The sequence below is a fragment of the Podarcis cretensis genome (assembly GCF_951804945.1).
Source record: "Podarcis cretensis genome assembly, chromosome: 8".
Taxonomy (NCBI): domain Eukaryota; kingdom Metazoa; phylum Chordata; class Lepidosauria; order Squamata; family Lacertidae; genus Podarcis; species Podarcis cretensis.
In genome coordinates, this window is record NC_137177.1 from 74,217,042 (window position 1) to 74,240,449 (window position 23,408).

At 51.0% G+C, this 23,408-nt stretch overlaps 1 protein-coding gene across 5 annotated transcripts in view; it reads right to left on the minus strand.

Annotated features, from left to right (window-relative positions):
* PUSL1 (pseudouridine synthase like 1) overlaps positions 1 to 23,408 on the minus strand; it is a 68,075-nt gene that overhangs the window by 36,759 nt on the left and 7,908 nt on the right. For all 5 annotated transcript variants that reach the window (XM_079987253.1, XM_079987252.1, XM_079987251.1 and 2 more), the window contains 2 exons: positions 13,013 to 13,200; positions 1,073 to 1,222 (listed from right to left, as the gene is read on the minus strand). In XM_079987253.1, the coding sequence (XP_079843379.1) occupies positions 1,073 to 1,222; positions 13,013 to 13,200 (338 nt within the window). The remainder of the gene's footprint in view (positions 1 to 1,072; positions 1,223 to 13,012; positions 13,201 to 23,408) is intronic.

Genomic DNA, 23,408 nt, shown 5'->3' on the forward strand with positions numbered 1-23,408 from the left:
AAGGAGTCTAAGAACAACTGAGGGGTGGAGCTTGCATGCCTTGTGCCAATCAAATCGGCCGTGTTGCCTGGGGACTCGCCTTTGCTCAGCGCTTCCCAGCGGAGAGGCGACGGTGGTTTTCCTTGCTGCATCCCCTTTGCCGGGTTGCTGCGCTATGGGAACCACCACTTGAGGCTTTGTTTGGCTACTGGTTGACTAAAATCCCTTATTTTGGCTGCTGATCCCTTATTTTCAAATCTGTAAGTTGACAGCTATGGGTCCTACACACCGAGAGGGCCCCAGGTCGAAGAACATCTCAAATTTGTTGTTGGACTACAACTCCCATCATCGCTGACCACTGGTCCTGCTAGCTGGGGATGCTGGGAGTCCAACAACAGCTGGGAACCCAACTTTGAGAAGCACTGGCTTAGTGTTTGAGCATCTGCCTTGCAAGCAGAATGCTCCAGGTTCAATCGCCAGCATCTGCAGGCAGGGCTGGGAGAGTCTTCTGCCAGAAATCCTAAAAAGCAGCTGCCAGCCAGTGTAGACAGCACTGAGCTAAATGGGCCAATGGTCTGGTTCTGTATAAGGCAGCTTCCTCTGTTCCTCTAACAATTCTGCAGTATATAAATCAGCCTTAAATAAATAACTCAATAAATAGTAGCCACCCAGTGCCATTGATGTACCCAACTCCCTGACCTACAGGGACGCGGGTGGTGCTGTGGGTTAAACCACAGAGCCTAGGGCTTGCCGATCGGAAGGTCGGTAGTTCGAATCCCCGCAACAGGGTGAGCTCCTGTTGCTCGGTTCCTGCTCCTGCCAACCTAGCAGTTTGAAAGCACGTCAAAGTGCAAGTAGATAAATAGGTACCGCTCCAGCGGGAAAGTAAACGGTGTTTCTGTGCACTGTTCTGGTTCGCAAGAAGTAGCTTAGTCATGCTGGTCACATGACCCGGAAGCTGTACGCCGACTCCCTCGGCCAGTAAAGCGAGATGAGCACCGCAACCCCAGAGTTGTCCGCGACTGGACCTAATGGTCAGGGGTCCCTTTACCCTTTACCCTGACCTACAGATCCCTCGGTGTCACAAACTCACCCTCGATACGTTGCCCAGCAGCGGTCCCGCTCAAAGACAGGCAGCTCCAAATGGTGAGAGCACCCGGTCGCCACCCGGTAGAGGTATGTCCTCGACCGGGCCGAGAAGCGGGCGTGGAAGGTGCTGGGGACACGACGAGCACCCAGGATGCTGTTGAGAGAAAGAAAGGAGGGTCCTTTTCCGAAATGTAGATGGGGAAGTGGGTGTGATTTAAATAACAAAGGTCTGGTTCCCAGGATCAGTTTGCATGAGCCTTATGTTCTAGAAGGTTTTGACCTTTAAAGCCCTATGTGGCCAAGGACCCACCCACCTACAGGACCGCCTCTCCTGGTATGCCCTGTGGAGGACCTTAAGGTCCACAAATGACAACATTTTGGAGGTCCAGGTCGCAAGGTGGTTCGATTGGTCTCAACTAGGGCCAGGGCCTTTTCAGTACTGGCCCTGACTTGGTGGAACGCTCTGTCAAAAGAGACTAGGGCCATGCGGGACTTGACATCTTTCTGCAGGGCCTGCAAGACAGAGCTGTTCCGCCTGGCCTTTGGTTTGGACTCAGTCTGACCCTTATGTTTCCCTCCCCTTATGGTTTTGATCTATGGGCTACTTTTAAAACAAGGCTGCATTTTAAATTGCATTTTAATCTGTATTTTAAATTGGGGTTTTTCCCCCCTATTACGTTTTTACTGCAATTTTACTGGTGTTAGCCGCCTTGAGCCTGGCTCTGGCCAGGGAGGGCGGGGTATAAATAAAATTTATTAGTAGTATTAGTATTAGTATTAGTATTAGTATTAGTATTAGTATTAGTATTAGTATTAGAAGGGGGTCTGCAAACCTCTTGCCATAAGGCTGCAACTTAGCCTTGTTAACTGCCTCAGATTTGTCCAGCCCACGAAGAGCACCAGGCCCTGTGATTGGTTGGAAGTCTGGGAAGGCCCATTGCTCAGGGGTAGAGCATCTGCCTTGCATGTAGAAGGACTCAGGTCCAATCCCCAGCATCTCCAGGTAGAGCTGGAGGCACCCCCAGTCTGAAACCCTGGAGAGCAGTGGCGTAGCGTGGGGGGCGCAGGGGGGGCCGGCCGCACCGGGCGCAACATCTGGGGGTTAGGGTTAGGGGGCGCAAATCCATGGGTTAGGGGGTGCAAATCCACGGGTTAGGGGGTGCAAATTACTTGCCTTGCCCCGGGTGCTGACAACCCACACTACGCCACTGCTGGAGAGCTACTGTCAGTTAGAGCAGACAATACTAAGTTAGCTTCCTATGTTTGGGGAGAGCGGGGAGTAGCTCAGTGATAGAGTACCTGCCCTGCCTGCCTGCCTGCAGAAGGTCCCAGGTCCAACCCCCAGCTTCTCCAAGTAGGGCTGGGGAAACCACTCCTACCTGAAAGGCTGGAGAGCTGCTGCCAGTCAGTGTGCACACTCTGCTGAGCTAGGCGGGCCCATGGGCTTGACTCTGTGTAGGGCAGCTCTCCGGGCACCTAGGAAGGCCCAGCACTTTGCAGGGGTCAACGGTCAGCTGATCATCAGCACCTGCAAAGGCATGCCTTCACCTGTTTCCTGCCTGACACACATCTGTGTGCTGAAATTCCTTGCACAAACCCACACATAATGGAACACCAGGGGGGGAATGAGTCCTGTCCTACCCTGACATGCTAGCTCTCTAAGTGCAGGGCACCACAGGGCTCAACATGCAGCTGGCCCTGGATGTAGGGGGATGGCCTCCTCAGCCACTAGCCTGGCGGCTTCCTCACAGCATCTCAGGATGCAGCCCGGCCCTAGACGGAGTCAAGTGTCAGAAGCAGCAGGGAAGGGGGGCGGGCAGGAAGAATGACCTAGTTTTCTCTCTCTCTTTCTCTCTCTCTCTCCATCTGCTGCAGTGAAGCGATTACCAGCCATTTGAAAACATCGCAGATAGGGTGAGACGCTCCTGGGCAGCCAGGTGTGCATTTGCTCAGGGTTCATCCACAGTGTGGACATTTGGATCCCATGCTGGGATTCCTGAGCCTTGGATTGAGAGTTGGGTCATTGGTCCAGCTAGCTCAGAACCTGAGAAGAGCCCTAAGGGATCAGGTCAGCGACCCATCGAGTCCAGCATCCTGTTCTCACAGTAGCCCACCAGATCCCTGTGGAAAGCCCATCAGGAGGAATCAAGCACCAGAGCCCTCTCCCCTCCTGCAGCTTCCAGCAACTGGTATTCAGAAGCACTGCTGCCTCCAGCTGTGAAACAAAATATCCCCAAACATCTGGAAATGAAATATTACGAATGAGCATCAGCTGGTTCCCAGAGTTCCCTTGGAAGAGGGGTTGATGGATAAGCCAGTCTGGGAATTGAAGCTCTGTGAGGGGAATGGGGACCTCCTAACAACTCTCAGCACCCTTAATGAACTACAACTCTCAGAATGCTTTTGGCTGTTTAAAGTGGCATCACGGGGCTTTAAGTATATGGTGTGAATGTGGCCTAAGAAGGCTTCCAGCGGATCAGGCGAAGCAGAGGGATCCAGGCAGATGTTCCAGCCTTTCCTCTCCTTGCAAATGCCAGAAAAAGAAACGTAAAAAAAGCTTCCGCTGAGAGCAAACAGGTGGATAAGATTACTGGTCCCCCTTGGCTCGAATTGCCATGACAACAAAATGGCTCCCACGAAGGCCTCTCAGAGCACATGGATCGCAGCCACAAAACAGAACGAAGGCAGAGGAGAGCAGGGAGACGGGCCATTAGGAGGAGAGGCTGCTAAGCCCTGGCAGCCAGATTAGCTTCTGGGGAATAACAGGATCACTGGCCGTGTAAAATCCTTTTAGAGGAGATAAAGCACCAAGTTAACGCCGGCCGGGGATGGAGGGGACGAGGGCCCACTGAGGACATTGAGATCATAGTCTCACTGTTGCCGACCTGTTGCAGGATGGGCAAGGAGAAAGGCTGCAGCTCAGTGGGAGAGCGTTTGCCTTGCAGGAAGAAAATTTGAGGGTCGATCCCTATCATCTCCGGGTAGGGCTAGGAGAGGCCCCTTTTCTGAAATCCTGGAGTGCTGCTGCCAGTCAGTGTTGACAATTATTATTTGTATAGGGCATTTGTGCTGGGACTCTTGAGTCAGAAAGGCTCCCCAAGCAGCTTATATACCATCAAAGCAAGACGTGCCCTACTTGCAGGCTGGGATTCTCAAAATGCAAAACGAAGCATGACATGACGTCCAAGGGGAAAGCGACAGGGTCATCTAGTCCAGCCCGCTGCAACGCAGGAATCTCAACATGTGGTCCCCCATCCAATTTGAAACCATACCGTACCCTGCTTAGCTTTGCAAATGTGCTAGCAGTTAACTGACCAGATGGCACAGTTTAGGGGCAAGGAGGTTCCAGATGGAGCTGGAGTTCTGGGGAACCTGATGGAATGAGCCTTCTGCTTTGTATTTCTCCCACTGAGGCAGCCTGGTGGAAAGTTTGCTCCCCAGATGACAGTGGAACCCACACATGCAAAACTGAGCCCAGATGGGCCAAGGGTCTGGGGTTTGGTACAAGGCAGCTGCCTTCTGGGTTTCTATATCTTGGGAGAAGGCCATAGCTCCTTTGCACCAGAAGGTCCTGGGTTCAGTCCCCAAAGGCACCTCCAGGTAGGGCTGGAAAGACCCCCTGAAACCCTGGGGAACTGCTGCCAGCCAGTGTTGACAACACTGAGCTTGGAGGAAGGTCTTGAGGGGGGTGTGCAGCTGGGCAGAGACTGGCCTGCTAGGCAAAGATGATCTTTGCATCCATTGCCCCACCCACTTTTGCCTCTGGCCCCGCCCACCTCAGCCTGTGGCCCCTGGCAAGTTGCCCAGAGAGAATGCGGCCCTGTTATGGAGCTGGTAGGAGGGCAGCTCCCTTGCCCCCCAAAAGACAAATATGGGGGGGGGCATTGGGACTCCCTAGAGCCTTGTTTTGACAGCCCCAAGCTAAAAGGGATTGGGAGGATCTGCCTGACATTTATTCTCCACGACGCTTCCGAGCTGTTGTCATGGAATCCGTATTAACGTGGGCACATAGCAAGCCTCAAGCACACCTACTCCTAAGAGAGACTGCTGCTGGCCAGAGGGGAGCACACAGATGGATATCGTCTTTTGTTTTCATTAAGATGTTACATAAATTGGCTCTCCCCCACCCACCCCAAAAAGGTGGGTACATTTCCACTGTGCCAAAGACTCAGGGTGGAGTGAGAATGACTCACCTTCTTCACCCCATGAGATCACAGTGTGTAAATGGGGGGGGGGGGTGGATTGGATTTTACCTTCAGGGACTGAGTTTTCACAGTTGGGTGGGGCTGCCTAGCTGCCCATTGCCTGATGATGTTGCCACGATGCTGGGCAGGTGGCCAGTTTTAGCCCACAAGGACTGCAGGGAGCTGTGCGCTGCACTTTGAAGCCACGATGATCAGCTGATCACCAGGGCTTTAAAATACAGGGGACTGGCTTATGGTCGGGGTTGCAAGGCTTTGCAATCCTTCTTCATGTGAGCTGCAGCTATGGAACTCACCCCTGCAAGAGACAGCGGCGACCTCCCACTTGGATGGCTTTAAAAGAGGCCTGGACTGTTAAGTATAATTGGTTTAATTGACAATGAAATGAGAATCTCTGCGTATTCTCCCTGTTTCAATACAGGGAGATTCTACTGAAACTTTAGAGAAGCAAGAAGAGCACTCTGCACCCTTGCTGTGTAAAATTTTGAATAATATTTTTATGGGGTCTGCAGAATAATTCCTTCCAAAAGGATTCAGTTCTTACACTTCCAGTAGCTTCAAACTGCACAATATTAATATCTTCAATGTGGACAAATTCACAGAGGATAAAGCTGTCAACGGCTACTAGCCACCAAAGTTGGAGGCAGTATGACAAAGTAAATTGCTGAGAATTGAAGGCAGGGAGATTGCTGCTGCAGGCTTCTCATGGGAACATCGGGCTGGTCACTGTAAGAACAGGATGCAGGACTAGATAGGACAGTACCTGCCTGCGTTCGGCTGGCTCTCCTTATATAGTTCAGTGGCTTTGCTTGCAACCCCTCCTTTTGGCCTAGCTGCATCTTTACCTGCCAGTGGTTAGAACTAGAATAAAGGTAAAGGTAAAGGGACCCCTGACCATTAGGTCCAGTTGCGGACGACTCTGGGGTTGCGGCGCTCATCTCACTTTATTGGCCAAGGGAGCTGGCACACAGGTCATGTGGCCAGCATGACTAAGCCGCTTCTGGCGAACCAGAGCAGCGCACGGAAACTCCATTTACCTTCCTGCCGGAGGAGTACCTATTTATCTACTTTCACTTTGACGTGCTTTCGAACTGCTAGGTTGGCAGGAGCAGGGGCCGAGCAACGGGAGCTCACCCTGTTGCGGGGATTCGAACCACCAACCTTCTGATCGACAAGTCCTAGGCTTTGTGGTTTAACCCACAGCGCCACTCAAAAAAGCCCCAAAGGGCTTGGGATCCAAATACCTAAATGATGTCTCCACCAGCTTGGGCCTTATGCTCAGCAAGGGAGGCCCGGCTGTTGCCCCGGCTGCTGGCTGGCTGGCGTCGACCCATGACAGGGCCCCTTCGGTGGTGGCTCCCCATTTTGTGAAAGGATTTCCCTGGGTGAGGTGCATCCCCTCTGCCATGAAGCTCACTGGGTGGCCTCGGGCCAGCTGCCATCTCTTAACCCAAACCACCTCATAGGGTTTCTGTGAGGAAAATGTGGGAACGGGCAGAAGTGTCCATGCCACCCTGAGCTCCTTGGAGGAAAAATGGGATATAAATGTATTATTATTATTCATAATAATAATTGGCTATAGGAGAAATTTAAAAGCATTCCTGTTCGTTCAGGCATCTGATAGCTTATTGATATTGGCCATAGGGACCTTGAACTTAGCAACTTGGAGGGTAAATGATATCTGCTAGATACCCCAGTTGGTAGAGCATGAGACTTAATCTCAGGGTTGTGGGTTCAAGCCCCATGTTGGGCAAAAGATTCCTGGATTCCAGGACCCTCATCATGGTCCCTTCCAACTGTACGGTTCTCTGTTCCGAGAGCTTTTGAAATGGTTTGAGTCGGTTTTTAAATGACCTTCATCATTTTTATTTGTTTCACTTTAAATTGCTTTCGATGGTTGACACCATTTAAAATGTTTCGAGCTGGTTTTTAAATTACAGTTTTGCTTTGACCGATTTTCTTTTGAATTGCATTGTTTTTAATTTTGTGATGGTTCTACACGTTGGGAGGAATGGTAGGACAGAAGCTGAAGAAATAAATAGCTGCTCCACCCTTGTTTCTTACCCTTAATGGCCTCGAGGGGGGATTGTCAAATAGAGATGCCAAGCATGGTTTGGTGCAAAGCATTGCCCCCACTCCCAGTCCTCAGTTTGGCCAGGGGTGGCGGCTTTGAATCCTTAAATTTGGAGACAATCATGAGCCACACGGCACACCCTTTGGCCGTTCGGAAGGGAGGGTGAGCAATACAGCTACACAGGTCTCCAAACCTCCCTAAGCAGAGGCCTCCAGCCCTCACTGCTGCAGCCAGCAACACAGAGTGAAGAAAAGTGGGAGGGGGTGGCTCAGAGAGGTAAAGATTGGGGAGAAGAGTCAAGCCTAGGATGCTGTTTCCCTCTCCAAACTTTGTCGGCAAGAAGGGCTCTGAAAGGGCCTGTCTCCCCACCCACGTTTCCTTCTTCTGCCATCAGAAGAAGTAGTTTTGTAAGTGCCGGAATATTTAGAGAGAGGAGAGGCCTCCGTCGCTGGGCTCTTCTTGGCTGGTTTTCCTCTCAAATGCAAAGCAGCTGAGCTGTCTTCTGGTGTTAAGAGAAATATTTGCGTGCGGGACAGAGGGGTAGAGAGGCAGCCACGAGAACAATAGGAGGAAGAAAACATGGCCTTTCATCCGGCATTGAGCCTGGAACTTCAGAGGTCTTAGCTGCCAGGCTGAGAAAGTTTTTCCTGCACCTGAGGCCTGGGGGTGCCCAATGTGGCCCTCCGTGACTTTCCATCTGGCCCTTGGGATGCTCCCCAGGCTACACCACCCCTCACTGACCCTGCTTTGCCTCCAGAATGTCTTGGCCTCATTGGGATGTGCTTGAAAGCAGTCTAGCCTCCTGCTTGCCTGATGGAAGGCAGAGATTGTGCAAAGCCAGCCTGCTCTGCAAGAGTAGCATCTACACCTGTTGCTCCGCCCACTTTTGCCCCTGGCCCCGCCCACCTGTGGCACGTGGCCCCTGGAGGGCCGTCCTGAAGGGAATGTGCCCATTGGTCTAAAAAAGGTCCCCCAATCCTTTCCAGTTCAAGTGGAATAAGTTGCTAGTACTCACTGTCAACACTTGCGTCCTTGGGGATGCACCTGCGGCGCAGGTAACAACAGTGTTGGGGCCTAATGCTGGCTCTCTTCCAGATGCCCTCTTCTAAAAACAGTGCCTGAACATTGTATCGGGGCCTCTGGAGCCCAAAGGAATGAGCACTTGGCAGCGCTATGCCCCCCACAGAACTACAGTTAAATCCCAGAGCAGTTTAACAATCCCTCTTCCCAGGGAACTCTGGGAACTGTAGTTCTGGGAGGGAGAGGATCTCCCGGCAACTCCCAGTACCCCTTAACAAACTACAACTCCCAGGATTTTTTTGGGGAAACCATGCCTGTTCAAAATAGTGTCGCAGTGCTATAAATGCATGGTGTGAGTGTGGCCTAGATCCACTAACAGGAATGGAGATATCTAACTTAAGTCCATTTATTTTAATGGGTCTACTCTGAGTAAGAATCCGTTGGGTACACACCTCTATGAGCCTAAGCAACCTCAGCAGACAGGGACCTTAAAAAAATAAAATACTTTAAACTTTCAGGGAACTTTAGTTTCAACTGGATGTTGAATAAACATGCAATTATTAATGGTTACAGTTTTGAATTTTATTGTGTTATTATTTTCCTTAGTGGGCTGTGCAAACCGCTATTCAGAATAATTCCTTTTTATAGGGTAGAGAGCACAGGAGATGAGTTTATGGAACCAAGTGGGGAGCGGTAGCCTGGAAAAATTCGGGAACCACTATTTTAAATATTTGCACTGTTACCTCACGGACAGGAGGTGTTAGATTCCGCCCCCCCCCCAACCCTGGAGGAAAATTGGAGAGTAAAAACGAAACAAACAAACAAAAAAAGACTGACATCAGCCCTATCAACCTGAATGTGATGCATCTGCATCTGAGCCAAGTTGTGTTAAACAAAACAAGGATTAGGGTGGAAAAGCAAACCCGGAGCCAGAGAGTTGGGGGTGCGGGAGGGGAGAGGGGAGACGGACGGGTCGACAATCAGAACTACTTGCTATTCGTTGTGCAAAGCAGGGGCCAGGCGCCAACTGGACTCTCTAATCGGCCTTCTGTTTCTTTCTTTTTAAAAAAAACAAAAATAAAAAATTCAAGCCACCGGAAGGCAGACGAAAGCTCATTGCCCCTATCCCCCCCCCCCCCCCGCAACAGAGGCAGCGAACTCTCGCCTCCACTTTTTACGCAGCACCATATCAGCACACATGGCATTCGCAGCATGCAGGAGGGCAGGTCTCTGCCCAGAGGGGCTTACAATCTAAAAAATTCAGCATGGTTAGGCTTTACTAGGGACTGAGCCTTTAGTGTGCCAGGGCCCTGCCCCATGGAACTCCCTGCCACCAGAGGTTCGGCAGGAACAATTCCTGCCTTCTTTTAGACCAGTGGTTCCCAGCCTTTTTGGTATGGTGGCCCACAAGCTCGGAGTCAGTTGGCAAGGTGACCCATCAATTTATTGTTTGTTGCATTTTCATCCCACTTTTTTTTCTCCCAAGGAGCTCAAGGTCACAAAAGTGGTTCTCCCCTTCCTCATTTAATCCCCACAACAACGGCCCTGTGAGGTAGGCTAGGCTGCGAGGCAGTGACTGGCCCACGCCACCCAGTTGAGAGCTTCATGGCTGAATGGAGGATTTGAAACCTAGAACCATAGAATCATAGAGTTGGAAGAGACCACAAGGGCCATCGAGTCCAACCCCCTGCCAAGCAGGAAACACCATCAGAGCACTCCTGACATATGGTTGTCAAGCCTGTTCTCTAAGGTCTCTCACCTGTTCTCTAAGTTCCTGGCCCTACACTCTAATCACAGTGGCTCCCCATTGACGGTAAGCCAATGAAACAAGAAGTTGTAAGATACTGTATATGAATCCTACCAGCTAAGAATTACAAGCAATTATTTCAGGAGTTACAGTGGTACCTCAAGTTAAGTACTTAATTCATTCCGGAGGTCCGTTCTTAACCTGAAACTGTTCTTAACCTGAAGCACCACTTTAGCTAATGGGGCCTCCTGCTGCCGCCGCGCCGCCGGAGCACGATTTCTGTTCTCATCCTGAAGCAAAGTTCTTAACCTGAAGCACAATTTCTGGGTTAGCAGAGTCTGTAACCTGAAGCGTATGTAACCTGAAGCATCTGTAACCTGAGGTACCACTGTACTGATAAAGCCTACAACTGATTTACTTAGGCTTTGTAAGATACAGTATCTTACAACTTCGCGACCCACAGGTTGGGAAAGGCCATATTAGACACCTCCTAAAAACTGTGATACCCTGTCAGGGCTTTGCAATTATTTACTTATTGCATTTGCATCCTGCCTTTTTCTCCAGTGAGCTGAAGGTAGTGTACAGAGTTGTCCTCCCCATTTTATCTGCACAACAACCCTGCTGCGAGGTCAGTTAAACCAAGAGGCAGTCATTCCCAATGCCGAGTGAGGATTCGAACCCTCCCAGGTCCTAGTCTAGCGCTGTAACCATTGTACCACATAGGCTCTCAAATCCACTTTCATTTCTTCCTGCCTACCAGTCTCTACTGATGCTTTTATTTACAGTGGTACCTCGGGTTAAGAACTTAATTCATTCCGGAGGTCTGTTCTTAACCTGAACTGTTCTTAACCTGAAGCACCACTTCAGCTAATGGGGCCTCCTGCTGCCGCCGCACCGCCGGAGCACGATTTCTGTTCTCATCCTGAAGCAAAGTTCTTAACCCGAGGTACTATTTCTGGGTTAGCGGAGTCTGTAACCTGAAGTGTATGTAACCTGAAGTGTATGTAACCCGAGGTACCACTGTATTTCAAAGTCATTCTGCATGATGCACAAGGTCTTGCTGAGTTTTTATGAACGAGTGCTTTCAAATCCATCAATCCATCAATCAATCAATCAATCAATCTATCTATCTATCAATCAATCGCAGGAGCTCAGATACACACACAACCCTGGCAAGGATCCTTCTTCCCCACCTCCAAAAGTCTTTGGAACAGTAGAGTCATTTCCCTGACTTAGCGGTGCCTCTGTGTAAGGGGGTGGTGAATCTACTTATGCAACATCTCAGCAAAGGAGGGAGAAGAGCCGTACCGCAAGGAACGCACAGCCCTTGGGGAGCTGAAACTCGGGATTGTGCCCACGTTGCATGGGATCCATGACAACCGCTAGAATAGCATAACAGAAAATAAATGTCAAGAAGATCCTCTCATGCCTGTTTGCTCTGGGCTGTCAGAATAGAAGAAGAAGAGGAGTTTCGATTTGATATCCCGCTTTATCACTACCTGAAGGAGTCTCAAAGTGGCTAACATTCTCCTTTCCCTTCCTCTCCCACAACAAACACTCTGTGAGGTGAGTGGGGCTGAGAGACTTCAGAGAAGTGTGACTAGCCCAAGGTCACCCAGCGGCTGCATGTGGAGGAGCGGGGAATCGAACCCGGTTCGCCAGATTACGAGTCCACCGCTCTTAACCACTACACCACACCACACTTCCCCACCCCCCCACCCCCGCAGCAGGAGCCTGGCAACACGCCGTGCGATTATTGAACAATCTCCAGTGCTGGGGAGCTGGCAACCTCAGGGGGCAAAGGGGCCGACTTAACTAGAGCTGCTCCTTCATGCCTTCAAAGGGAAGGGCTGTAGCTGAGTGGTTAGAGCATCTGCTTTGCATGCAGGTTCAATCCCCAGTCTCCCCAGGAGGTAGGAATGGGAATTATCCTGTCCAAAATCCTGGAGAGCAGCTGCCAGTCTGTGTAGACCACAGGTCGGCAACCTAAGGCCCGCGGGCCAGTTCCAGCCCAAATGGGTTCTGGATCTGGCCTGTGGACAGTCCAGAAATAGCCACATGGTTCTGATTCATATCATTCGGGCTGTGCCATTTTTTTCTCTGGAAATCGCATCTGTGCATCCCAGATGCCGAAAATCGCTTCCGTGCAAGTGTGATTTTCGGCGTCTGGGCAGGTGAGGAAGCGATTTCCAGCACCGCGGACATGCACAGACGTGATTTCTGGCACCGCGCTGCACCGGTACAGCCCGCGAACGATCTCTGTGGGAGTGATCCGACCCATGCCCGGTAAGCCTTGCCAACCCTGATGTAGACAATGGACCCAGTGGCCTGGCTCTCAGTGTAAGGCAGCTTCCGATGTCTTAAGGAAAGGGCTGTAGCTCAATGGTTAGAGCATTGGTGTGTTTCGTTTACAAACTGTTTCAGAAAGTGCGAATTAGAGTAGTGCCTCGCATCAAATCTAACTGATTCGTATAAAGGATTCCACGAACTGAAAGCAGGGATGACGCATGTACTTTTGTAACCCAAGAAAATATTAATAAAAACAATTTTTTTTAAAAAAAGAAAGAAAATGAGAATTAGGTAAGCTTGACTTTAAAGTGTTGGACTCGGACCTGAGAGAGCAGGGTTCAAATCTGTACTCCGCTCACTGGGTGACTTTGAGCCAGTCACCGCCTCTTAGCCTAACCTACCTCACAGGGTTGTTGTGAAGGTGAAATGGGGAGGAGAAGGACCAGATAAGCCACCTTGAGAAAGGCGGTGTATAAATAGAATAGATAAAAATAATAAATAAACAAACAAACAAACCCAAGTCAAATAGGATTTCTGCACCTACCACTGCTTGCTGGTGACAACACCTGCCACTGCTTGCTGGTGAGTGCTTTGCAATTGCAGGGAACTCACCGGATGGGCTCAGGCTTCAGGTGGTGGTTGAGAGAGTCGGTGAGGATGTTTACTGCGAAAGGCGCCTTCCCGTCTGATCTCTCAATGTCGAGGTGGGCGGCGTTGCAGAGGGCATGCACCCCAGAGTCCGTGCGGCTCGAGATGGTGAACTTGCTCGGCGTGGAATGCCGGAGCTTCCCTGCTGCCATCTGAGAGACACAGGAGAAACTTAACTGTGCAGGGTTGCCGTGGCAGAAAAAGGGGGTGTACTAACCAGGGTGGAACGACCTTTGCCATTTTCACAGAAACACAGGTGGGAGAACTGGGTGCACGTTTCTCAACAGACGCCTCTAACATAGGAACACCTAAGTACAGTGGTACCTCGGGTTACAGACGCTTCAGGTTACAGACTCCACTAACCCAGAAATAGTATAGTAGTAAAGGTAAAGGTAAAGGTACCCCTGCCCGTACGGGCCAGTCGTGTCCGACTCTAGGGTTGTGCGCCCATCTCGCTTAAGAGGCCGGGGGCCAGCGCTGTCCGAAGACACTTCCGGGTCACGTGGCCAGCGTGACAAGCTGCATCTGGCGAGCCAGCGCAGCACACGGAAACGCCGTTTACCTTCCCGCTAGTAAGCGGTCCCTATTTATCTACTTGCACCCGGGGGTGCTTTCGAACTGCTAGGTTGGCAGGCGCTGGGACTGAGCAACGGGAGCGGACCCCGCCGCGGGGATTCAAACCGCCGACCTGACAATCGGCAAGTCCTAGGTGCTGAGGTTTTACCCACAGCGCCACCCGCGTCCCAGCATAGTAGTACCTCGGGTTAAGAACTTAATTCGTTCTGGAGGTCCGTTCTTAACCTGAAACTGTTCTTAACCTGAAGCACCACTTTAGCTAATGGGGCTTCCCGCTGCCGCCGCGCCACCGGAGCACGATTTCTGTTCTCATCCTGAAGCAAAGTTCTTAACCTCTGGGTTAGCGGAGTCTGTAGCCTGAAGCATATGTAACCCGAGGTACCACTGTAGGGCTAGGAAGGCCTCCTGCCTGAGACTCTGGAGAGCTGCTGCCAGTCAGTGTCGGCAACACTGAGTGGGGGGATCATTGGTTTGACTTGGTGTTAAGGGCAGCTTCCCACATCAAGCGCTTAGGCCCAGAACAGGAGACTGCAATGTTGTTCTCCAACAGAACAGAGTATGAGCAGCTGATCATTTTGAGGATGCTGCAAAGAAAAGGCGAAGGGCCAGATCCAGATTGGGAAGGTCACAGGTCGATTCCGTCCCACCAGGACCAGCAAGGGTAGGCTGCTGCTGTTCAGCACAATGCACCCATCCATCACAGTTTACGGCCTCTGACATCCCTGACGGGAAACGTCTTGTAAAAGGGAATGAGAGTGCCCATCAATTATTAAAGCCACCGAGGCTGCGAGAGGCCAGGCAAGTGGTCCGCAGAGGAGTGATGTCATCCAATGCCATTAGCCCCCTCCTCCACCCACCCCCCCGTCACCAATTATCAAATCCTTCAGCTTGTCCAGAACAGGGTCAGGATGTACTCCTAATCCCATGTATTCACATTTGTATCCCGCCATTTTTTTCTTCAAAGAGCTCAAGGTGGTGCCCATGGTTCTCCCCCCCCCCATTCAACCCCCACAACAACCCTGTGAGGTAGGTCAGGTTGAGAGGCAGGGACCGGCGCCAAGGTCACACCCCCAGCGAGCTTCGTGGCCGAGTCGGGATTCGAACCCTGGTCTCCCAAGGTCCTAGTCCGCTATTCCAGCCTCTCGTATGACATCAGGTGCAGGGCAGGTGGGCATGGCTTGGGCAAAACTGTCTGGCGAGTCAAATACGGGGAGCAAACAGAGTTTCATTTGGCCTATGGGAAAGAGGCTCCCTAACACTGGTTTAAAGTGACAACAACATTGGACAGGATCATATCCGTTTCCTTTCACTTTGTGTTTCAAACATGTCATCAGAAAATCCTCTCCTCTCTCCGAAGCCTCCTGCGGTGGGTGGGGTAGAGAAGGACTTTTGCAGAGCTTCTGCAACATGTAAATCAAAGGCTTTAATCGACATTTAAAGTAAGACCTTTAATCTGCTGGCAATCCCGACAGGAGAAGTAAATAAAGCCGAGACGAGCCCATCAGCAAATTAAACAGGTTTGTTCTTTTTTGCATGCTGGAAAATAGTTCCGAGGATGGAATTGCTTTGATAGCAAATTTTTTTGGGGTAAAAAATATATATTAAAAAATGATCAAAGGGCTGGAGCGCCTTACCTATGAAGCAAAACTAACGCCTGGGGCTTTGCAGTTCATGAAGAAAGTAAAAAGGATATGGGGGAGGGGAAGTGAGACACGACAGAGGTTTATAAAGCGATGGGTAGGTCTGCCAGCATTACAGATGTAAAAAAACAGGTTTTTAAAAATCTCTCTCATAATTCTACAGGGCTGGGAAACCTCAGGCCCTCCAGGTCTCACTATGTGGCCCTCAGAAACCTCCCCAAGCCACACCTCCTCCCCACAGGAAGGGACCACGAGGGTCATTCCTGCAATGCAGGAATCTTTTGACCAACGTGGGGCTTGAATCCACAACCTGAAATTAAGAGGCTAATGATTTACCGACTGATCTATCCAGCAGCTATGCTTCTATGTCTTTTGCTTGCCAGGATGAAGGGTGGAGAAGGATGTGTGAGCATGTGTAGAAAGCAGCCTGCTGCACACAGGTAAAATGGGCACCTGTTGCTCTGCCCATGTTTGGCTCCACTCACCACTGGCATGTGGTACTCAGAAGGTTCCCAAGGGTTATAGATGATAGAACAACGGTCTGCCTTGGTGCAAGGCAATTTCCTTGATGCCCTTTGATTTCTTCCAGCAAAGCAATTCTTACATTTATTTATTTTTTCAAACGCAGAAAATAAAAACTTGAGAACCAAAACAAATAAGACAAAAAAAGCACACAATCCAAGCCATTTGGAGAACTCCAGTGTGGGTGGTAAACAGGCGGAAATAATAATATTCAAGGGAAGAGGGCTTGCGGGGGCGTCACTTACGTAAGAATCCTTTTTTGGGGTGGGGTGGGTGGAATGCTATATTTATGCCCTCAATCTCCACCATCCGTGCAGAATTGGCAACAAGAAGAAGACTGGGGGTGGGGGGTAGAAAGCAGCAAATCCAACGGGTGATGCTCCGGCTCTGGAAATTATCCCTTGCTGGGAAAGACAACGAGATTTCCAGCTAAATGGGTAATTAACTGTCCTTACAAGAAGCTGGTCGGGGAGTTACCTCTAGATTCTCTGCCCAGCCTGCACAAAGAGGCCCCTCTTTCTTTCTCTCTCTCTCTCTCTCTCTCTCTCTCTCTCTCTTTCTCTCTCTCTCTCTCTCTCTCTCTCTCTCTCTCACACACACACACACACTTTTGAGTTGCACATCAACCCTCATCAACACATTAGCTCCTTTATCTAAAGCAGCTTCTCTGCACCAGGAACAGGGCACCTAATATGTGGCCATTTTAGGTCCATGGGCTCATTGGATTTTGAAATGAGTGCTGTGGATACCTCTCCTTCAGGTCACTTCACACAAACACACACACACATACACGGGTGTGTGAGCGTGCATTTAATGACAATGATAATGCATACCTTCCAACATCTACCCAATGTACCCCACTCATCTGACTGTGTTGCCCCAGGCCCTCTGGGCAGCTTCCAACATATATTAAAACATCAAACATTTAAAAAAAAAACTTCCCTGTACAAGGGTCCCTTCAGATGCCTTGGGGGGGGGGGTTGGGTTGGATAACTCCATACCCTCCAACATTTCTCCAATGAAAATAAGGATGTCCTGAGGGAAAGCGGGACATTCTGGGATCAAATCAGAAACCGGAATGCCTTCTGCAAATCCAGGACTGTTTCTGGAAAACAGGGACACTTGGATGGTAATGATAATGATATATTTAGACTGTGCATGTGGCTAGCAAACTTCAGCCTGGTGGGAGCTGGCTTCAAATGATAGCGGGGGGGGGGGAGTCTGCCATACTCTGCTCCCCTTTAACTTCCATTTATGTTGTTGTTTAGTCATGTCTGACTCTTCGTGACCCCATGGACCAGAGCATGCCAGGCACTCCTGTCTTCCACTGCTTCCCGCATTTATAGGGCCTGCCTTAAGTCTCTGGTTTGGGCCCTGAAATCTCAGGGTCTGGGATGCCCCTGACCTGGCAGCCCTAAAACACACCCACACCCACACACCATGCACATACAAACTTTGCCCACTGTTCCCTTTGAAAAGCAAACTGTTGAATCCAGTAGAAGGGATCCATGTCATGAAGTAGTTTGGATTTGATATCCTGCTTTATCACTACCCAAAGGAGTCTCAAAGCAGCTAACATTCTTCTTTCCCTTCCTCTCGCACAACAAACACTCTGTGAGGTGAGTGGGGCTGAGAGACTTCAGAGAAGTGTGACTAGCCCAAGGTCACCCAGCAGCTGCATGTGGAGGAGCGGGGAATCGAACCCGGTTCACCAGATTATGAGTCCACCGCTCTTAACCACTACACCACACTGGCTCTCAGTGAAAACAGTACATAGAGATGCAAGAGGAAGTGAGAAAGAGAGTCACTTTTCTAACTACTTCATTCAGTTCTATGTTAGGGCTGCTGTACATCCGGAAATTCCCGGACACAGCCGGAATATGGCAGTGGAAAACAGTGTCTGGGCGGAAATCGCAAGCCATGTCAGAAGTTTAGATTTCGGTGAATTTCCTTTTAAAAGTCTCAAAAAAGCTCAACAGCTTTTGCGGCAACCCTGCTCTATGTACTTGTCAATGAGCTGGATTTTTGAGTCTGCACCCCCTCCGGACACTTCCCTCCCCTGCCCCTTATTCTGGATCAGCAACCACCCCCCCCACCACCCCCCAAAAAAAACACACACAGAGAGAGAGAGAGAGAGAGAGAGAGAGAGAGAACGCACGTACAGTGGTGCCCCGCAAGACGAATGCCTCGCAAGACGAAAAACCCGCAAGACGAAAGGGTTTTCCGTTTTTCGCGGCCCTTCGCAAGACGAATTTCCCTATGGGCTTGCTTTCGTCTTGCGAGGCACCACTGTATACACACTTCGCTTTCCAAGGATCTGGGTAAAAATCAGATCTGGCAGAACTATGCTGAATCTTGAAAAGCAGATAGAGCAGAAGGAGGATGTGGGAAGGAGAGTCATTTTTCTAACTTCCTCATTCAGCTCTAAGTACTTTTCAAGGGAGGTGAAAGGTAAGCAAACACCCCACCTCGTGCCCAAGGGATGAACGGGAAAGGCCTTCATGGGTACCAGGGACACTATGGCAGCAACAAGCACCATGCTGGATAGAGCCGTAAATCCAGGGATACCAAACCGTCCCTCAATGAACTTCCTAAACCTTACTTTAGGTTTAGGACCCATCCACTCTGCAGGGAGGTGGGACCAATTCGGATGGTCCGCCCCCGCCACTTAATGGATCCAAATGGTTTCCAGAGAGTGGTAGGGGATGCTTTATCCCATGTTGATGGCCTTTCAGCCGATTCCCTGGTGGCCCGCTGGAATGTGGAGTTAACCAGGGCTATTGACTGTTTGGCTCCGAAGCGCCCTCTCCGATTGCATGGAGCCCGGACAGCCCCGTGGTTTTCCACGGATCTGAGGGCAATGAAACAATCGTTGAGACGGCTAGAGCGCCGGTGGCGGATAACTCATTCCGAATCTGACCGGACACAGGTTAGAGCTCAACGTCGAGCCTACCAAGTGGCGATAGCGACGGCGAAGAATTTCTTTGCCACCTCTATTGCATCTGCAGAAAACAGCAGCAGGAGACTTTTTCAGGTGGTTCACAATTTAGTGGAACCACCTGCGACATCGGGGCCCAGTACGGGCCACATGTTCTCCTGCAATGATTTTGCAAAGTTTTTTGCAGATAAAATCGCTCAGATTCGGGAAGAAGTAGACTCCACCGTGGGAGCAGGGCCGGGGCGGGAGAGTGCTAGAGTTCTGTCTAGTCAAGTTGAGTGGGATCAATTCCAATCTGTTACCTCCGAGGATGTGGACAGGCTGCTTGGACGAGTGAAGCCAACCACCTGTCTCCTGGATCCTTGCCCATCCTGGCTTATAAAAGCTAGCCGGGAAGGACTCGGCGATGGGCTTCGTAGGGTGGTGAATGCTTCCCTCCGTGAGGGAGCCTTCCCAGACCCGCTGAAAGAGGCGGTTATTAAACCGCTTCTTAAAAAACCATCTTTAGATGCGGCCACGATGGCCAACTATTGCCCAGTTTCAAATCTTCCATTCTTGGGCAAGGTGATTGAGCGAGCGGTGGCCGAACAACTCCAGGCACGCCTGGAAGAAGCAGACCATTTGGATCCCTTCCAGTCGGGATTCAGGCCTCATCATGGGACTGAAACTGCCTTGGTCGCACTGGTTGATGATCTCCGGCGGGCTAGGGACAAAGGTGAGAGCTGTTTCCTAGTTCTGCTGGATCTCTCAGCGGCGTTTGATACCATCGACCATAACATCCTTCTGGACCGTCTTGAGGGGCTGGGAGCTGGGGGCACTGTCATACAGTGGTTCCGCTCCTTCCTCCTGGGCCGTGTTCAGAAAGTGGTGGTGGGGGATGAGTGTTCAGACCCCTGGGCTCTCACTTGTGGGGTGCCTCAGGGTTCTGTCCTCTCCCCCATGCTTTTCAACATTTACATGCAGCCGCTGGGAGAGATCATCAGGAGGTTTGGGCTGGGTGTTCATCAGTATGCGGATGATACCCAGCTCTACCTCTCTTTTAAATCAGAACCAGTGAAGGCGGTGAAGGTCCTGTGTGAGTGTCTGGAGGCGGTTGGAGGATGGATGGCGGCTAACAGATTGAGGTTGAATCCTGACAAGACAGAAGTGCTGTTTTGGGGGGACAGGAGGCGGGCAGGTGTGGAGGATTCCCTGGTCCTGAATGGGGTAACTGTGGCCCTGAAGGACCAGGTGCGCAGCCTGGGAGTCATTTTGGACTCACAGCTGTCCATGGAGGCACAGGTCAAATCTGTGTCCAGGGCAGCTGTTTACCAGCTCCATCTGGTACGTAGGCTGAGACCCTATCTGCCTGCGGACTGTCTCGCCAGAGTGGTGCATGCTCTGGTTATCTCCCGCTTGGACTACTGCAATGCACTCTACGTGGGGCTACCTTTGAAGGTGACTTGGAAACTACAACTAATCCAGAATGTGGCAGCTAGACTGGTGACTGGGGGCAGCCGCCGAGACCATATAACACCGGTCTTGAAAGACCTACATTGGCTCCCAGTACGTTTCCGAACACAATTCAAAGTGTTGGTGCTGACCTTTAAAGCCCTAAACGGCGTCGATCCAGTATACCTGAAGGAGCGTCTCCACCCCCATCATTCTGCCCGGACGCTGAGGTCCAGCGCCGAGGGCCTTCTGGCGGTTCCCTCATTGCGAGAAGCAAAGCTACAGGGAATCAGGCAGAGGGCCTTCTCGGTAGTGGCGCCCGCCCTGTGGAACGCCCTTCCAGCAGATGTCAAAGCGATAAACAACTACCTGACATTCAGAAGACATCTTAAGGCAGCCCTGTTCAGGGAAGTTTTTAACGTGTGATATTTTACTGTATTTTTGCTTTCTATGGAAGCCACCCAGAGTGGCTGGGGAGGCCCAGCCAGATGGGCGGGGTATAAATAATAAATTATTATTATTATTATTATTATTATTATTATTATTATTATTATCATCATCATTATTATTATTATTATTACTTCCCACTGCCCCACTATTTCGCCTCCTCTTCAGCCTGGAGGACTGAGCTTTGTTCCAAACAGGACCTGGTTTCCATACACTGAAGCATGGGTGGGAAACCCGTTCCAGACCGAGGACTGCATTCCCTTCTGGGGGCCATATGCCAGTGATGGGCAGGGCCAGAGGCAACAGTGGGCAGAGCGATGAATGTGAATTTTGCCCTTTGTACTCTAGGTTGGGATGCAGGTGACGCTGTGGGTTAAACCACGGAGCCTAGGACTTGCCAGTCAGAAGGTCGGCGGTTCGAATCCCTGTGACGGGGTGAGCTCCCGTTGCTCGGTCCCAGCTCCTGCCAACCTAGCAGTTCAAAAGCACGTCAAAGTGCAAGTAGATAAATAGGTACCACTCTGGTGGGCAGGTAAACGGCGTTTCCATGCGCTGCTCTGGTTCGCCAGAAGTGGCTTAGTCATGCTGGCCTCATGACCCGGAAGCTGTACGCCGGCTCCCTCGGCCAATAAAGCGAGATCAGCGCCGCAACCCCAGAGTCGGTCACGACTGGACCTAATGGTCAGGGGTCCCTTTACCTTTACCTTTTTACTATAGGTTAGATTCTATGCATAAGCTTACCCCTCTCCGTCTTCCACCCAGGCAAGCAAGAGGCAGGATCGGTGTTTCCAGCTAGGCAGAAACATTCAAGGAGAGTGACAAGCAGAGCTGGCAAGGTATGTGGCTTGGGAAGGGGGGTGGCCTGGAGAAGCCTGGAGGGCCACACTCAGCCCCCAGTACTGAGGTTCTCCATTAGGATGAAGGCCTGGGTTTTAGGATGCTTAATTCTACAATAGGGACGCAGGTGGCGCTGTGGGTTAAAGCCTCAGCGCCTAGGACTTGCCGATCGAAAGGTCGGCGGTTCGAATCCCTGCGGCGGGGTGCGCTCCCGCTGCTCGGTCCCAGCGCCTGCCAACCTAGCAGTTCGAAAGCACCTCCGGGTGCAAGTAGATAAATAGGGACCGCTTACCAGCGGGAAGGTAAACGGCGTTTCCGTGTGCGGCTCTGGCTCGCCAGAGCAGCGATGTCACGCTGGCCACGTGACCCGGAAGTGTCTCCGGACAGCGCTGGCCCCTGGCCTCTTAAGTGAGATGGGCGCACAACCCCAGAGTCTGTCAAGACTGGCCCGTACGGGCAGGGGTACCTTTACCTTTACCTTTAATTCTACAATTTTTAACACAGAATCAGAGGCAAAAGCAGGACTCCATCCCAACTCAGCCAACCAGCGGAATCCTTCCCATCAGCAGTTTGGCCGAAAAGCACCGCACGACACAGGCTGGCGGGCGCAACCTGCCGAACTCCTGACCCTGTTCACAAATGACCTCTCTGTGTCCTCTCCTGGTGCCCTCTGAGCTGCCCTGCACATCTGCCACTTTTATTTATCATCCACCGCAATGATAATCCGCTAGCATCACTCATGCCAGATTGAGAAGAGACCCATCATTTGCAAAGCTGTAATTTGCTTGTGTGCCGGTCGCTGGGGAAACGACGCCCAATAATCCCAATTAATGGTGTGTCGTGCCAACAAGGAGGGCAGGTGGTGGGATCTGGGCACTTTGGTGCGCCTCGACAGCACATCTGTGCCGAAAGGAGGACAGCATCGAACATCTGGTCTGGGAACCTCTTTCCAAAAGCAGCCAGCCAAATGCTTCTTGAAATAATAATACTAGTAGTAATTTTAGTATCTGTACCCTGCCCATCTGACTGGGTTGCCCCAGTCACTCTGGGAGGCTTTCAACCAAGGTCATATAAGACTGGAGAAGCTGGTACCCCCCCAAAGATGTTCCTGGACTCCAACTCCCATCATCCCTGGCCACTGGGCCATGCAGGCTTGGGCTGATGTGAATTGGGAGTCCAGGAAGACCTGAAAGGCCAAGTGTTGCAATCAATGTTGTAATCAATCTTAAGAAAAGCCATAGCAGCTATTCGTGCAGAGACACAGCAGGGAACCTCCTTTTCTGGCTGGTGCTGCCAGGAACCTTGGGTCCATGAATGGGGAAACTGTGGCCCACCCAGATGTTGGTGTTCTCCAGTTCTCATCACCCCTGACTGTTGGCGGTGAGGTGCTGAGCACCAGAGCCCATTCCTCCCGCCCCCATGTGACATGTAAACTGCTGCTTGAAGATTGTGAGCTTAGTCCACATTCACACCACAAAGCACTATGCTACCACTTTAAACAGCCATGGTTTTCCCCAAAGAATCCTGGGAACTGTAGTCTGTTAAGGGTGCTGAGAGTCATGTAAAGGTAAAGAGACCCCTGACCATTAGGTACAGTCATGACCGACTCTGGGGTTGCGGCGTTCATCTCGCTTTACTGGCCGAGGGAGCCGGCGTACAGCTTCCGGGTCATGTGGCCAGCATGACTAAGCCGCTTCTGGCGAAGCAGAGCAGCGTACGGAAATGCCATTTACCTTCCCACCAGAGCGGTACCTATTTATCTACTTGCACTTTGACATGCTTTTGAACTGCTAGGTGGGCAGGAGCTGGGACCGAGCAATGGGAGCTCACCCCATCACAGGGATTCGAACCACCAACCTCCTGATCAGCAAATCCTAGGTTCTGTGGTTTAATAACCCACAGCGCCACCCGCATCCCTTGAGAGTCATGAGGAGGCCCCTATTCCCCTTGCAGAGCAACAATTCCCAGA